This window comes from Solenopsis invicta, chromosome 6 (assembly GCF_016802725.1).
Source record: "Solenopsis invicta isolate M01_SB chromosome 6, UNIL_Sinv_3.0, whole genome shotgun sequence".
Classification (NCBI taxonomy): Eukaryota; Metazoa; Arthropoda; class Insecta; order Hymenoptera; family Formicidae; genus Solenopsis; species Solenopsis invicta.
This window is the reverse complement of record NC_052669.1, coordinates 11,853,334-11,871,913: the sequence shown is the minus strand read 5'-3', so window position 1 is coordinate 11,871,913 and position 18,580 is coordinate 11,853,334. Positions and strand designations below refer to the sequence as shown.

Here is an 18,580-nt window from a genome sequence, read left to right as displayed (position 1 = left end):
AGTTTATTATCTTTGCACTCTTTGTAGACTAAGCCTTCTATTAAAGTAAAACTATGGTTTTCTGATTCTTCGAGTGACTTAGCTATAGCTCTAATACCAATATCCGCTTGTTGTCTACATTGTAGCTCTGTTTCTAGGGGTACGGCTTTTAAAGAGGCGACGTGTTTCATTTTTTCGCCTTTACGATGAACCATTTTGTAACGGTAATTTTGTAATTTTAATAACCAACGGGAGATACGCGGATTAATATTGGCTTTAATAGATGCGAACACTAAGGCGTTGCAATCCGTAATGATTGTGAACTCTAAGCCGTATAGATAAATATGGAATCGGTCAATCGCGCGTACTATGGCCAGCATTTCCAGTTCGAACGAATGGTATCTACTTTCCGCGGGGTTTGTTGGCTGGCTAAAATATGCGACTGGAGCAAACTTTCCGTGCGTTTGTTTTTGTAACAGTATTGCTGCAATCGCGACGGTGCTTGCGTCGGTGTGTAATTCTGTTTCTGCTTTAGGGTTGTAGTGGCATAACAATGGTTTAGATATTAGTGCAGATTTTAGGGCATTAAACGCGTGAAGGCATTCATCATTGAAAGTATAAGGCGTGTTTTTCTTCAATAGCGCATAAAGAGGATTGGCGAGTATTGCTATGTTCGCTATAAATTTTCGGAAATAGTTAATGAGTCCTAAAAATCGTTACAATTCACGTACGTTGTGTGGCACTAGAAAATTTTTTATGGCGGTAGTATGCCTTTCGCTTAGCGTGATACCGTCTTTATCAATTATATAACCAAGATATTCTATTCGTTTTTTAAAAAGTTGACATTTTTCGTAGTTTACTTCAAAAGAATTATCATGGAGTGCAATTAGAACTTGCTTAAAAAACTGTAGATTTTTTCCACTGTGTTTGTGGCAATAAAGATGTCGTCTATGTATATTAATACTTTTCCCTCGCGTATTAGCGGTTGTAAGATATTAATAATGCGGCGTTGAAGTTCAGCTGGCGCTTCGCAGTAACCGAAGGGGAGTCTTTTATATTCGAACTGTCCACTAGGTGTGGCGAATGAGAAATATTTAGTACAGTTCGGGTGAACCTTAACATTATGAAAACCTGCAACAATATCCAGAACGGTTAGTACCAATTTATCGGATAATTGTGCCATTAAGTCTTCCATGATAGGGAACGTAAAATGTTGCTTGATAACTTTGGCATTTAGTGGACGCAAGTCCACACAAAGTCTAGGCTTACCATTTTTTTTCGGACTAAAACAATACGCGAACAAAAAGGCGATGAGGACTCCTGTATTATGTCACGTGAGCATAAGTCTTGTACTATTTTATCAATTTCTTGTCGCTCAGACCATGCGAAACGTCTAGCCGGATATGAAAAAGGAATTTCGTCTTTTAATTTGATAGTGACATAATAATCATCTTTAGGTTTGGCAACAGTTCTATTTTTTACTTCTAGAATAATATCGTGTACTAAATTATCGACATGTGGGCCAAAATCGGAATTAATGATAGGTATCGTATTCTCATCGTGTGTTAAAATATCCGCGGATGCAACCTCATTAATTAGTTCTAGCCGTTCTTTGCAGGAAGGGTTAGCTGGATTATAAACGAGAGTAAGGTTGTTTTGTAACAAAAAATCTCTGCCTAGAATAACATGCGTAGGCCAAGATGTTTGGTTAATAATGTGAAATGTGGCATGATACAAAACTTTAGGAGAAATTTGCAAATTAAAATCGAGCTCCTTTTTCCCGTGTACGATAACTTTTGAATCGTTTAAGGTTTGAAATTGAAGAGTTTCGTTTTTTTCTAATTTTGTATTTTGTCCAAGAAGTAATTTATAAGCTGATTCCTGTAAGAATGAGACCGGAAAGCCCGTATCAATGAGTGCAATCATGCTGCATTTCTGATTATTGACGGAAGTAATTTCTACCGTAGTGTTACTTATAGTTAGAGGGCGAGATGATTTTACGCAGCCAACCGCAGGATCCTCTTTAATGGAAGCAGACTCTGTAGGTTCCTCAATATCTATTGACGCCACTTGCGTTGATGTCCCTGGCGAAGTCTTGTTTTGTTGTTCCCTCTTCTTTAGTTTGTAACACTCTGCTTTGGAATGACCTTGTCGCTTGCAATACACACAGATGACGTCCCTATTCTTCTTTGGTGATGACGACGTTGTGCTTTTGGAGAGTGTGCTAGATCTCTCCTTCTGATCCTTTAAATGTTCGCTGCGTACAGACGGTGGAGAGTGTTTTGTACCGCAGGCACTCGTGATGTATCTCATTTGGTCTAGAAAGTCATCGACTGAATTGACTCTCAGAGAGGCTGTTGAAGCGCGCACAGCAAAATTGGATATACCGGCCACCAGGTATTATACGCACTCTCTATCAGGAAGATGTAGAGGATGCAATAGTTTTGATTTTGCCATTGCGTAATCTTGGAACGTTTCTCTTCCGAAATTCCATCGTCTGGCTTCGATTTTTTGCATCGTTTCCCTGAATGGGATGCGTCGATGGAAGCGACGAGACAGGGCCTCCTTGAATGCTTGCCATGAACTTATTATATGGCCTGGGTCCATATCAAACCATTCTCGTGCAGTTTTTTGTAATTTCTGTGAGGCAGCCAGGATCAATACTTTTTCATTTACCTCATGCAGTCTTGCTACGAATTCCACCTCTTTAATCCATGTATCTACGTCATCATCCTCTGTACCAGAGAACGTAGGCAGTTGCGATACCAGTAGATTCACCATTTGTGCTGGCGAAACCGTGGGGAAACCTTGCATCGTGGTCACTGTAGGACCCTGAGAGGCTTGTGACGACTGATAAAATCCAGGCGGCATAGGGATCCTACCGTGAGAATTAGAGGCAGTGTCGAAAAATGCACTTGAGCCGGCCGTTAGGTAGTCCAGGTTGGGCACCACCGACGCAAACGGCGAGGACGCCGCTGCGCTGAAAAACAAATTTGGTACCGGTGCCGTTTGTTGCGTGTAGAACAGACTCGGCGCGTTAGGTGGTGGGAGAACCTCTTCTTTTCTGTCCTTTTCCTCTAACATTTTAAAAATAAAATTAATTTTTTCTTCTAAGGAAAGATCTGACGTACCTTTATGTATATCTCCGGATGGGGCTTTATCCTGTGTGTAGATTCCGCCGACCGCCACATCGTCAGCATTTTTTGCTCTGCTTGGAACTTTCTTTTTTTCGTAAAATGCTAAGAAGTGGTCTATACTCGCGTGTCTGCTTTCATGGAGGGGAATTCCCGCTTTGACAAGCTCGTCGTGAAGCTCGGCGTCAGAGAACTTTTCTAGATCTTCTCGACGCATAGTTGTAGTCCCTGAACGGGTAATCACCATGGGATCTTCGTGAGAAATCTCGTACCAAACAATCGTTGACGAAACACTAACTGACGTGTCGTGGACGCGCACGTGTGTCCGTTCGCGTGGGAAAAACTTCGCAGACGGAAGAAAGAGAAAAATAAAAGAAAACGATTGAATATGCCGACTCGTTTATAAGTCGACCGAGACGGACGAGCACTGAGTGAACCGATGGGTATTTATCCCACTTCTGAACTGTAAAAGTATTCAACTCGTTTATCGTTTTCACAAGTATTTATTCGTTCTTGTTACAAGAGCTTCTTATCTCCATCACGCAAGTACCACGAGTAAGTCTTCGCGTCCGATGCCCTAGGGGGCGAATGCATCTAACTCAAGCAACCAATCAGCGAGTTCGGGGTTCGAGGCTAGTGCGTTAATTCTCTACGGTGCGCCATCATGTTATGGCGGGTAATATGAATGGGGTCAATCTGCGCGAGACGCTCTTTCACATGCAAAAAATTCAAGCAACACGAACATATCTATTAATGTACAACTATAACCTTAAAATTTTGTATCAACTTATCGCAAGAAGGTTGGATATGACAGAATATTATTACAGAATAACTCAATTTCCTGCGTAAGAAACGCTGTGTACATGTAGTAATACATGTATTGGTAACACATGTATTACTTAAATAAGCAGAACAAAATTGAAAGATGGATAATGAAATCAGGGTAAATTAAGAAACAGTTTTATATCAAATTTATTATTTATAATAGCTATTCTGTAATAACATTCTGTCATATCCAACCTTCTTGCGATAAGTTGATATAAAATTTTAAGGTTATAGTTGTACATAATAGATATGTCCGTGTTGCTTGAATTTTTTGCATGTAAAATGCTTTTTTTTTCTTAAATGCCTAACATATATTTATTTTGTTTTAAATATATAAATTTTTGAAAATTAAAAGTAACAGAAATGTATGCCCGCACAGGTTAGATTCGCACATAGATGATTCACACATACTAGTGCAGAGTATCAGTTCCACATGAGGCGTACTTTCCGAGACGCGTAAATTACAAAAACCAATCGTAAATTTGTTTAGCATTTCTGTTAGAGAGTACAAAAGAAACCCTAATCAGCAATTGGTTGCATTAGATACGCATTTCTTGAAAATCCGCGAAATACGCTTCATGTGAAAGAAGGCTTTTAAAATGGCGTAACGTATTTTAGAAGTTACTAGAATACGCAAATTACGCTACGCAAGTTATGCCCCATGTGACGGCACCCTCAAAGTGCGTGCGGTTAAACGGGCCGTGATCGGCCCGCGCGACGGACGGTCGCGATCGCGGAATCAGCGGCGCGCGGTGCAGCGGACGATTCCGCGATACGTGAGAGTGGTCGACGTTAGAGACCTAAGTGGCTTCATCCCGTGGGGTGTTGTCACCCCGTGGGGAGCAGGTTTACGGATTGAGCCGGAGAACGGCGTCGAGTATTCCCGACGACGGTGTTGGTCTCGAGAATCCCCGAGAACGGACTTGCAGAACGGACGGCTCCTATTGGCCAAGAATACCCAGCCGCGGAAACGACGAGTATTCCCGTCGCGGACAGAGGATGGGATCGGCAGAGTATTCCCAGCCGTTAAGACCGACGAGTATGCCCGTCGTGAGATAGTCGGAACAAGAATGCCCGTTCCCGAGGAAGTGCTTGAGAATACCCAAGCTAACAAGGAGCGCCGATACCCGGCGCAGGAGCGGAGTAGGTGCGAGATCGGTGGCTCGGAGGGATCTGATTTCGGCTGCCCGCTGCCGGCTTATATAGCGGTCCGCGCGGTTAGACGTACCAATCAACGCGCGCGGTTGGGCCAGCCGGAGTGGGAACGCTTGCCGAACGCGGCGCGCGGCACGCATGGAAGCGGCAAGCTTAGCTGAGTGCGTGCTCGGTCTTACGCGTTGTGTTCGGCGTTTGAATTGGAATGGCGGTGCGGCGGAGGGGCGTAACGTTACAAAGTTATTTGTATCTATTGTATCTATAACGCTAATAGCATGGCAACACTGTTTGACGAGTTACAGTTTCAAACAGAAGAGGACATTTCAAGAGGAAAAGAGAGAGAGAGAGAGAGAGAAAGAGAAGAGAGCGTTTTCTGCAGGCTTCCGCAGCCGATGAGCCGGATCGTCCGACGAGGCTTGCGATTGCGAGCATTTCCCCCTCACCTCATCGCCGCGCGCGGCCTAAAATTGTGTATAATATACATATATATATATATATATACACCCAGTCAGCAAAATGTTAGCACTGTGTCGGCAGGCTGGCGGCAGACTCGCGGCAGACTCGATCACGACGTGTTGACAGACTGAACTCAACTGATTTCAAATTCTGCTTACGTTCTGTTGACAGAATCTGTTGATATTTTATGTCAGCAGAATGACAGTACCAGACGAGCACGCCGTGCTGCCAGCACGTGACGCTAGATAGGCGGCAGAGTTCAAACATGACATGCGCAACACAATTTGACGGCAGACTGCTAGCACAAATCGAGCACGCCGTGCTGACAAGTTCTGACGTCACGCTGGCAGCAAAAATCAAGCATTTTTATTTAAAATTTTCAAAAATTTTTATTACAAAAAAGTTTTTTTTAGTTTTCTTGCAGATATTATTCTTATTTTTATTATAGGTTAATCTAATTTGCATATATTTTATTTTACTAATTACGATTACGCATTATTTTACAATTTTTAAAAACGCATTAGCGCCGGCGGGATTCGAACCTAAAATTTCGGGACAATAACCTAATACGCTAACACTGAGCTAATCGTACACTTGTGTTATCATTAATAAAAAGTTATATTTAAAGTAAAGCTGATTTGAACAGGAAGAAACTTACAGTTACGTGTTCAGTATCGCGCAAACATTCTCACTAATCCTTTGATTTAGTCTTAAATATTTTTAAAATTAACTATATAAACTATATAATTAAATAATTAAAACCCATTTCAGAGTAATATAGTCAAGAAAACAACAATTGAAAATAGTACCGGAGCATGAAAAAACATTATTGACGTAAAAAGCACGCTGACAAAAATCAATTTTGCAACTAATTGTTATAAACAAATTACTAAAAATTGACTGTAGAGAAAAACTGATTACTCCAATCGATTCTTTGGGAAAACTGACTCAAAAAACATATATAACACTTTCTTAATTGTTATAAACAAATTAATTGCAAAATTTATTTTTGCAACGTTCCTTTAGTAATTTTTCCCGTAGAATCGATTGGAGTAATCAGTTTTTCTCTACAGTCAATTTTTAGTAATTTGTTTATACCAATTAGTTGCAAAATTGAGTTTTGAAAAGTTTTTTTTACATCGGTAATGTTTTTTCATGCTTTAGTCCTATTTCCAATTCCAATTTTTTTGAATATTTTTGTTAGTCAGACTATGGCCAGGAACGGGTTTTAATTATTTATATATGCGGGCAGATGCAGATAGAAATCTGGACAAATACATGCGGATAGATATGAATAGGATTTCTATACGCAATCACGGACAGGTGCAGATAGAAATTGCGGCGTATAGAATGCAAACAGAAACAGACAGAACATATGCATAAAGAAATTGATTTGTCCAATAATTAAGCAAATGCATAAGAAAATGGATCAATCACTTTCTTTATGCATATGTTATTTATGCGTGCAATTATGCAAGTTTGTCTGAAAAGGCCCTTAATAAATTCATGAAGAATTACGTCACAATTTAAAAATTAATATGCAAAACAGCACAGTTTGCTTGATTTGTGCTGCGTCAACGTAACGTCAGACCTTGTCAGTACGGGGTGCTCGATTTGTGATGTCAGATTATGTTACGCAGGTTATGCTTGAATTGTGCTGTCAATCTGATGTCACGTTCTCTTAGCACGGGGTGCTCGATTGGTGCTAACAATCTGCCGTCAGATTGTGTTGTGCAGGTCTTGCTCTAATTCTGTCGCATATCTGACATAAGCTGCTGGCAGCACGGCGTGTTCGCGTGGTGCTGCCAGTCTGCTGTTAGATTGTCGCGTAGATCTGGCTCGTTTTTTGCCGCCAATCTGACGTCAGATCTTGTCAGCACGCGGTGCTCAATTTCTGCTGCCAGTCTGCCGTTAGATTGTGTTGCGCAGGTTATGCTTGATTTCTGCCGCCAATCTGACAACAGTCCTGTCAACACTATGTGCTCGATTTCTGCTGAAATTAAATGGCAACAGTTTCTGTTCTATTTCTGACAGCAGTTTGCTGACACCGCAGATATTGCAGAGTCTGTGTGAAATCTGTTGCCTTTCTGGTAACAGAAAGTGATAGCAGACTCTCCGAATAATCTGTTTGTTCACGTTTGGCTGACGGGGTATATATATATATATATACTACTGCGTCCAAAAAGTAAGGTGACATTGCATTTTAAATCTCCCGCGCGCACGGATTTGGAGGAATAAAATTTTTTTTAGGTTGGTAGGACTGTCTTTGACATCCAAGAGAAGTAACACGTCAAAATATCCATTAGTGTTTGAGATACGCATTGTTTTGTGAGCTGCTAAAAGTGAATTTCTCGTTTTTTGCCATGTCTACATTTGTTTGTTTGCGCTGATTATTCGTGATTTTTTAATCAAAAACTCGACTAATATCGTTCCACAACCACCGTATTCACCTGATTTGGCTCCATGCGACTTCTGGCTATTCAGCAAACTCAAGCGGCCGCTCCGGGGACACCGTTTCGAGTTGATAGAAGAGATTCAAGCCGCTGCGAAGAAGGAATGGCTAAAGGCCATTCCTGAAATCGATTATTACAACTGTTTCGAAGATTGGAAAATCCGTTGGAATAAGTGTATTATATCAGGGGGGATTACTTTGAAGGGGACGAAATTGATTTGCAAGAATAAATAAAGAATTTTCGAAATAAATGCAATGTCACCTTACTTTTTGGACACAGTAGTATATATACACACATATATATACACCCTAGTAGCAATTTTCTGTAAGATTGCTGTAAATCTTGCAGCAGATTCTTGAAAGATTCTGCCAACAGGACGTTATGATCTACTTCCTCATTCTGTTCAATTCTTTTAAAAGATTCTGCAGTCAGATTCTTGCAAGAAACTTGCACATATCTCTGTTGGCAGATTCTTGCAAGAAACTTGAATGTATCTGCTGTAAATCTAGCAACAGTCTTTCAAGATATTTCCTACATACCCTACCCAGATAACATTTTTTGCTGGCAAGTTTTGCGCGCGATGTGCATGTGAACTTTGTAACAGATTTGTATGCGTTTTGTTCGTAGAACGTGTTACATCGTGTATATTGCTTACAAGTGGCTAGCTCATGTACTGTCCCATGTACTGGCAAATTACATGCAGATGGCTAACATATTGTTAGTCGTTTGCTCCCCAGATAACATTTTTTGCGCGCAAAGTTTGCGCGTCTTATGCATGTGAACTGTGCACGCGGTTTGCGTGAGTTTTGCCCGCAAGTTAAAATTCTGTAATTTCAGATTGAAATGGATTTAACAAGTGAGTGCTAACGTCACCGCTAGGCGGTCACGCCGCAGGAGATTTTCTTGTGAGTTGAGTGCGGCCACAGGCATTATATCTAGGCGCTACCGCCGTCGACTCGTCAGCTCATACTTTAGTGACACTTTTAAGAGCTGTTTTTGTAACATCAAGACGAATACTCGCTCTCATTCTTTTGAAAGATAGCGTGTGTGTGAAACGCTGTTCCACATAAAATTTTATATTTTTACATGTAAATAACAATTTGTATTGTTATTTAATCTTGTATTAGGAGTATAAATAAGTTTCCGTCGTTTCACAAAAAATGGCGCCACTAGTATGTTATGGTTAAAATTGTCTGTTGTAAAACGTTATATCGTAAAGTTGGACATCTGGCAACAACATAACCTTAAAATATTAGCAATTTTGTATCAGCATCATATATCTTTTTTCGTGCGAAAATGTCGAGTTTTGAGCCGAATAAGCGTCATTTGCGGGAGCTTTTGATTTACTTCTTTAATTTGAAGAAATCTGCAGCCGAGGCGCATCGATTGCTTGTAGAAGCATATGGTGAGGCTGCCTTAAGTGAGAGAAGTTGCCGTGAGTGGTTTCACAAGTTTAAAAACGGTGAATTTGACGTCGAAGACAAAGAACGTAGCGGAAGGCCGAAAGTGTACGAAGACGCGGAATTGGAAACATTATTAGATGAAGATTCGTGCCAAACGCAAGAAGCACTTGCACTTACATTAGGAGTGACTCAACCAGCAATTTCACATCGCTTAAAATCATGCTTGAATGATTCAAAAACAAGGAAACTAAGTTCCATATGAACTGAAGCCGAGAAACGTTGAAAGCCAATTTTTTACATGTGAAATGCTGCTTGCCAGGCATAAACAAAAGGGTTTTTTGCAGCGTATAGTCACTGGTGATGAAAAATGGATCCACTACGATAACCCAAAGAAAAAATCATGGGGACCACCTGGCCATGCTTCAACATCGACAGCCAAGCCGAACATTCATGGAAAAAAGCTCATGTTGTGTATTTGGTGGGATCAGCTTGGTGTCATGTATTATGAGTTGCTCAAACCGAATGAAACCATTACTGGGGCTCTCTACCGAACACAATTGATGAGATTGAGCCGAGTACTCAAGGAAAAACGTGCTCACTACTACTCCAGACACGACAAAGTTATTCTTCTGCATGATAATGCTCGTCCATGTTGCGGCGCCGGTCAAAACCTACCTGGAAACACTCAATTGGGAAGTTTTACCCCACCCGCCGTATTCACCAGACATTGCTCCTTTTGATTACTACCTGTTTCGGTCGATGGCGCATGGCCTGTCTGAGCAACACTTCACATCATATGAAGATACAAAAAATTTGGTCGATTTGTGGATAGCTTCGAAAGATGAAGCATTCTTCCGACGCGGTATCCGTATGCTGCCAGAAAGATGGGAAAAAGTAGTGGCTAGCGATGGACAATACTTCGAATAAAACATTAAGTACCGTTCTTTCACAATAAATGCCGAATTTTTGATAAAAAACGGCGGAAACTTATTTATACTCCTAATATATAAATTAAATGTTTAATTCAAAATTAATCTTTTTTTAAATCTTTTTTAACGAAAAGAATACAATAAATATTTTTTTTTGTAAACTAAACATTTATTACGTTTATATTAATGTATTCTGTTTTAATAAATCTATCTGGGTTTGGATCTTATTTTCAATCAGTCTTAATACCGTATTTTCAGTGCAGAAATCCCGATTCGGATTACCTTTTTTTAAATCGGTTTTAATAGCACATTTTTGGCAGGGTATCGCTTATTGAGATCGCACGCAAAGTATGCTAGCGTTTTGTGTGCATATCGCTTATTGAAATTGCACACAAAGTGTGCTAGTGTTTTGCTAGTGCTATGACGACGCAATTGGATAAGGTTTTGCTTGCGTTGTAGGAATCCCTTTTGCGCGTTATTTGCTGGACATTTACCCGCAAAATGTTTTCTGGTTGATAGCAATTTTCTGCAAGACTGCTGTAAATCTTGCAGTAGAGTCTTAAAAGATTCTGCCAACAGGATGTTATGATCTGCTTCCTCATTCTGTTCAATTCTTCTGAAAGATTCTACAGTCAAATTCTTGCAAGAAATTTGTATATATATCTGCTGCATGATTTGTAAAATTTTTTTACTAGAATATTTTAGTATAGTCTTAAAATGGATTAAAAATAAATTAAATATTTCAGATTAAATTTAAATTAAACATTTCATTTATGTACAAAATTAAATAACAATACAAATTGTTATTTACATGTAAAAATATAAAATTTTATGTGAAACAGCGTTCCACATATACGTAATGTTTAAAAAAAATAAGAGCGAGTATTCGTCTCGAGGTTACAACACGGAGCTCATAGAAATCTCACTGGAGTATGAGCTGAGAAGTCGGCCGCAGTGGCGCCTAGATATAACGCCTGTGGCCGCATTCAACTCACGAGATCTTCCGCGGCGTGACCACCTAGCGGTGGCAGCAGATCTTTCTGCTGCTGATTAAGCAAAATCTATACAATATCTGCACAAGATCTGCGCGTCATTTCTGTTGTAAGAAACTTACAAAAATTTGCAGATCATATTTGTGCAATATTTGCACAAGATCTGCGCGCTACTTCTGTTAAAAGAATCTTATGTCATTCTGCTGAAGAACTTTGCTAGACTGCTTACAGACTGCAGTTGCGGGAAGAATCTACTTCAAGATAGCTCAATATCTGTACCAAGTTTCTGCAAGTAGTTCATATACAAGTACAGTGCACGAATATTGAAGCAATCTGCCAGCATGGCTCTTTTGGAAATAATCTTCTGCACATCTGACTCAATTCTACTGCAATTAACTGCACGCAGATTCTGTCCTGCAGAAAATGCCAGAAAATGCTACTAGGGTATATACACACACACACGCACGCACACACACGCACATGTATATGTGTGTATATATGTGTGTGTGTGTGTGTGTGTGTGTATATATATAGGGGAGACCGGGGCAAATCGTTAGACGGGGTAATTCGATAATTGAAAATATCTTTTTATGGGTACATATTAAAAATTTACTTTAAACACTGTAAACACGTCCTAATGTAACGATGTTGCTAACAAAGATTTGTTACGGCGTCATATTCAAGTCGTAGTAGTGAAAAATGTATTTTGCAACAGTCAAGATAATTTCTGATAGTCGGCATTTCTTCGAAATTTAAATAAGATAATAAGGTTTTTTTGAAAACTTTGAATGTATCGTGTCCAGTTGAACGTATTTGAAACATTTCGTGTTTACTTTTTGCTGTGTGATGTCTATTTTTGTCGATCATAAGCAATAATGCGGACAGTTGATGTTGGGGCTATTCGTAATACCGAGCACCGGGGCGATTCGTTAATACTGATTACAGCGCCTAACCTAAGTTGGGTAACCGTAACCCTTCGGCTATGTTACGAACGTCTGCGCTACGCAGAGTTAAACATTGAAGTAAAGTTCTTCATTGATTTAGTTCAAACTTGATAATATTGTGTCTTTTAGTACATAGAACATGAATATGAATATAAAATCGTCGCTCTTAAGCAGGTAAAAAGTTATAAAACGTTAAAGATTGACACTTGTGAGGTTAGGAAATCTGTCACACCGATGGCATAAAAGAACATGCGAACGTGTATGTTTGCATTTGTTTTTTGTATACCTACATCCTTTTTTAAATAAAAGAAAGTCTTAACAACAGCTTTTTTACAGACTTTCAACTTAAAATACAAATTTCGGAATATTCCCGGACTAGTTACGAATTACCCCGGGCTTGGGGCTATTCTTAATTCTTGACATTGGTCGACATTTTTATATGTACTTTAAAGCAAGTACGTTTGCATGTTCTATTTATATCGACATTGTGAAGGGGAAGGTTCAACTTTTCAAACCGGCTCATGTTTTTTTTTTTTTTTAATTAATATAGGACTCAGAAGACACAAAAGAAAAAAAGGTCTAACGATTTGCCCCGGTCTCCCCTATATATATGTATATGTATATATACACTAAAACGTTTCAAGAATTCAAATTTCAAGTCCTCATATTGGAGACAGACATATTAACGATCCTACAAACAAGTTCATACGTGCGCGTCCAATAGATAGTAACGCGCGGTTCAAACTTTAAACGCGTTTGTCTCAAAACTACGTCTTTCCAAACGGCGTGCAATATAACTCAAAAAATATTCGATCAATATAGCTAAGACTGTGCATATTTATTTTTCACTAAATTCTCCACCGGAAGTACCTGTAAACCTTACAAAAATAACTATCCTATTTTTTTCACATAATAAAAATAAAAATTTTATGCGAAAATTCGATCTTTTCTTCAAAACTGCGTAGAATTTTTATTTTAGTACTTTTTACTATCGGATTTAAATTCTTTCAATGTGCAATTTTATCAAAAAAAGAGATTCGTTTGATTTTTTATTTCAGGATGAGATAAAAAAATACTATATTGCACGCCATTTGACCCCGTCGAAAAGCAGGACTTAGAGAGTGAACGCCATTACGCCGCCATGTTTGAACTAATTTAATTAAAATTTTTACATCTACAAATTATAAGAAATATGTGAGAAAAGTTATGGATAGTTCATTAAAAGTCTTGTGCCGCAAAAAAATTTATGAAGCTTTTTTCGGCCGATTACATGACTTTCCCCCCTTAAAAGAGGGCGTTAAATATAGTAACGTAATCATTAAATCCAGGCATCGATAAAAATCGATATTTTTTGCAACTAAAAATGTTATCTCCTAATGTATGTTTTGTTTTCTTGTTTCGTAGCTTTCCTTTTCTGCTCCTCTCTAATTCAGATATTTATAAAAGTTAGTAAAAACTAATTTTGTATTTAGCGATAAGTTGTAATAAACTTTATTGTTATCAAAGTAAAGTGTGAGTGTTATTTCTTGATAGATCTCAACAAATACTTTCTAAAATCTAATAGAAAATTCGTAAATGAATTTGAAATAAAAAAATCACAACAATTTCCATAGAATAATTGTTCCAGTATTTGTGTTTTTATATTATATCCGCTATTTTTTGTAAAATCAAGATTTTTTAAATCTGACATTAGATTCGTAATCAATAACTAAAAGAAAACCTATGGGTATCGACTTTCGAAAAAATTCAATAAAAATTTATGTTATAAAGCGTTGTTAGTGTCATACGTTTTTAGTAGGTGGATGGCCATTTTGGTTTTCTGTATCTCTGAAACCAATCGTATACTCAACATAAAATTTCTCTATGATTAATGTCATCATAAGCTATCATTTAGCGTAAAATTCAATTAAAAAATCAAGAACTAAAAAACGGACATATTTTGTGGACGTTCTTTCCTTACTTGTTAATTAAATGGTATTAATAACTTTTCGTTGAAATTTTATTACATTTTCATAGAATTTTCATCAAAATAACATTTATTTTTCATTAAGAAAATAACCTATTCAATAAAATAAAAAATTTGTCAATAATAAATAACATCGGACTCACGAAATTAAACATAAGGTTAGCAGATGTTACAACGCTACTTACAAGAGGTACTTATTTTTAATAAATGTATTTATTTATCTTGATGATATTGATATAGTATGCAAATTTCTAAAATAGAAAATTTAATTTAATATCACTTTCTAAACATTAATTTAAATTTAATTTGAAGGGAATTTGAATTCAAGTAATGATATTTGAAATAATAAATAGGTAGTAATAATAATAACATATAAGTTATTTGAAATGGATAACATATAAAGGCAACGTACCTAAATTTTCAAATTGTTTAAATTTAACACTGGTTCTTCTACAATTAATTATTTTAAAAACTAGAATTTTAAAATACTGTTAATATTATTTCCAATTAAATTTTAAAGTAAACAATTTAAAAATTTAGATACGTTGCTTTTATATGTTATCCATTTCAAATAACTTATATATTATTATTATTAATATTATTATTATTATTATTATTACCTATTTATCATTTCAAATATTATTACTTGAATTCAAATTAAATTTAAATTAATGTTTAAAAAGTAATATTAAATTAAATTTTCTATTTTAGAAATTTGCATACTATATCAATATCATCAAGATAAATACACTTATTAAAAAATACACTTATTAAATAAATACACTTATTAAAAAAAATATATATTGCACACATCCGGGAGCAAACTCGGATCTTGTGAAGCAAGCACCTAACGCACGGAGCCGACTCCACTAGTTGGGAAAACAGTTACCGGGAAGGCTCATATGGCGCGCCGTGGCATGGCCAATTTTCACAAATTTATTATTTCAAAACTAAGGCCTATTCGATCAAACGCCAGGAGACGTAAACTTTTTTCTCGTCTCCAGAGTAACTAAAAAAATTGAAATCAAAATCCCAGGGTGACTCACCTGATCCTCCCCTTGTTAGTGTTAATAATAATTTTTCATTTTTACAATCTCCAATATATTTAACGCAGTATATTCATCGGACTTAGAACACAGTCATCAATAAGCTGGAATACGTAATATTAATATTGTAGAGGCATCTATAAGATTCACCCCCTTTCTGAAAAAGCTGTAAAAAATTTTATTGTAAAAAAATGGCACCTTAGCCAAGGTTCGAATCTGATCTGGATCTTCCGGCATTCCGTGCGGGCGTCCTGGAGAGGAGAAATCTTATAGATGCTCCTAAAGCATTAATATTCCGGCTTCATGACTGTGTTTCAATTTTGACGAATACGCGGCGCATAGTTTATAATAAATAAATATATTGAAGATTGTAAAAATTACAAATTATAATTTAACACCAAGAATTGCTATGACTAACATAAACCTGCTAACCTAATGTAAAATTCTGTTGTTCATTCATTGAAATATATCATCAAAATTTCATCAAACCTTTTCTAGTAAAATATCACATCATTGATGATTTATTCGACTATTAAATGATGAAAACTGTTCGATTACCTTCGACATCGTTATCTGTCGTTACATTAAATATATAATCGTTGATGGTTGGTATAGAAGATGTAGAGACATTATGTTCAGTGTCTGCAAATGAATCTTCATCTAATGGAGATAAAATACCTTCTCCCTCGCTGCAAGGTCCACTCAAGTCACAGCTCCTTCATAAAAATTTATAAGCAATACAATAAACAATATTATTAAAATACGGTATTAAAATATCCATATGACATAGAACATTTCAGTAGTATTGTAACATTTCTACAATATTGCTATAATATTGCAGTGTTGCTGAAATATTCCATGTTTATACAGTATAGAACATTCTAACAATGTAGCTGCAATATTGCTAAAATGTTATATTGTATTGCAGTGTGAAATGCAGATTGGTATCTATACGACACAGAATCCTGTAACTACATTGCAATCTTATATATTGTAATGCAATGTTTTAGAAGCATTGTTAAAATATAAATGTTAAATATGATTTTAATTTTAATTTGCCATACCAGAATAAGACGTATCCAGTACAAATTTTTCACATTGCTTTAACTTTTTTTTTATTATAATATAACTTAAAAAATTTTAAAAAGAGAAAGTTTAATTAAATAATTAAATTAATGCTTTAAATAATTAAATTAATCCATACGGTCAAAGCTTCTAGTAACATTTCAGCAAATGTATTTTGCAAACATTTTGCAACATTTTGCAAATGTAATATTGCAGAAACGTTTCAGAGACATTCAATAATAAACAATAATATTTCGTCAAAATGTTCTGGAAATGTTTCAGAAATATTATAAAATTTTCAGAACGTATATGTATTTAATATACATATACGTACTTCGTGTCAGAAAGCATTTGTGTACCTATTGTGTTAATAAAAGTGTATTGCCTTTGCGCGTACAGATCCGGGTAATTTTAATGGCTACATAACGACGAGATATTCCTTAATTCGATTGACGGTTTTTCTAGAGAATAGGTATAATAAATATAAAGCATCGACTACTTCTTTGTGAAAACCTTGTAAATTTATTGATCTGATCGAGTGTATTTCTAAGCCCAAGGTGAGCAGTGTCTAATTTTTGCTAATGTATTCGAGACGAAGGCTTAAAAAGAAATGTTCACGCTCCGTGAATCAATGAGATTCTTTGCTTCTTAGATCGGAGAAAGGAGAGGAAACGCTGAGATGTCCAAAATTCGCGGAAGTCACCGATCGATTCGTACTTAAGATGATGCTTCAAACATCGTAATTCGAACAGTAATTCAACAACATTAAAAAGGTTAGCAGCCATTGTCTTTTCTAAATAAAAAGTTCAGCAGTGCTCAAATAAAGGATAGTAGAAGGACTACCTTATAATCAAGATTTGCTTGCAATCTGTATAGCCATTAAGTATTATTGACACCTTTTGGAAGAACAATTCACAGAACATATAGACCATAAATCTTTGACGTGTGTTTTCAAATCCACTTCGGAGTTTTCCAGACGCAATATTTCGAGTACATTTGATTGTTACGATTGTTACATTGATATGTTACGTTTCTGCCAAAAATAATGTCGTGGCTGATATCTTATTTCGAGTTGAAACTATTCAGGGGTCAATCAATCTTGATGAATTGGTACAATCCCAAGAGAAGAATCGAGAACTTCGGAAATAATTGAAAACAGAGGATTAAAGATCAATAACTGCAAATACCAAGATCATCAAAAAAGCTATACTGAGATACTACAACACCGATAGCCAACACTTTTTGTGACAAAGTCATTTAGATTTTCCATTCTCTGCATGACCTATCACACCCAGAGGCTAGGCAATAGCCAAGTTAATTGCGCAACACTTCATTTGGCCACAAATTAAACAAAATTGCAAAACTTGACAAGAGCATGTATTCCATGTAAAAAATCAACAGTTACGAGGTACAATGCTACTCAAGTCAAAAGTTCAAATTTCTTATAAGGTGTTTTAAGCACGTTCGTATGAATATTGTCGGACCATTACCAATGTTCAATGGTTATCAGTATTGTCTTATAATTGTAGATTGTTTCACAAGATGGTTATTTCTATTTGAGATTATTCCTATCAAAAACATAAACAATAGAAATGTTTGCCAATTCTTTGTCAACTAGATAACTTGCTACGATATATCAACCAGAATTACAGCTGATCAGAGATGTCAGATTAAAACTGATCTTTTTCTTAGATTGTCGATGTTAACAGGTTCAATTCATATCCATTGTTGTACCGGCGAGTGCAACAAGATAAAATATTCGGGATTCGGTCCGTCTAAATCAGTGCTAGGAATGGCACATTTCGAGCCGATTTCCGAGGTGACGCCTACTGTCTCCCCTCGAGCCCCTCACTCCGCTTGCAGGCCTACAGCCGGCCGCGCATTAAATGTTGTGGCTTAGGAGCGTAGAGCGTCACTTGTAAAAGAAATAACCTAGGGCCTAGACTATTTCTTTTACAAGTGACGCTCTACGCTCCTAAGCCACAACATTTAATGCGCGGCCGGCTGTAGGCCTGCAAGCGGAGTGAGGGGCTCGAGGGGAGACAGTAGGCGTCATCTCGGAAATCGGCTCGAAATGTGCCATTCCTAGCACTGCAGGCCCGCGAACGGAGTGAGAGGCTCGAGGGGAGACAGTAGGCGTCGCCTCGGAAATCGGCCCAAAATGTGCCACTAATTCCAAGCACTGGTCTAAATGGTTGAAACCAACGTGGAAAACACTTGAAGGAAAACGCGC

General features: G+C 37.2%; 1 protein-coding gene across 8 annotated transcripts in view; it reads right to left on the bottom strand.

Annotated features, from left to right (window-relative positions):
* Positions 1 to 18,580, bottom strand: part of LOC105197099 (WD repeat-containing protein 81) — a 374,845-nt gene that overhangs the window by 195,293 nt on the left and 160,972 nt on the right. For all 8 annotated transcript variants that reach the window (XM_039450912.1, XM_039450914.1, XM_039450915.1 and 5 more), the window contains one exon: positions 15,841 to 15,998. In XM_039450912.1, coding sequence (XP_039306846.1) covers positions 15,841 to 15,998 — 158 coding nt within the window. The remainder of the gene's footprint in view (positions 1 to 15,840; positions 15,999 to 18,580) is intronic.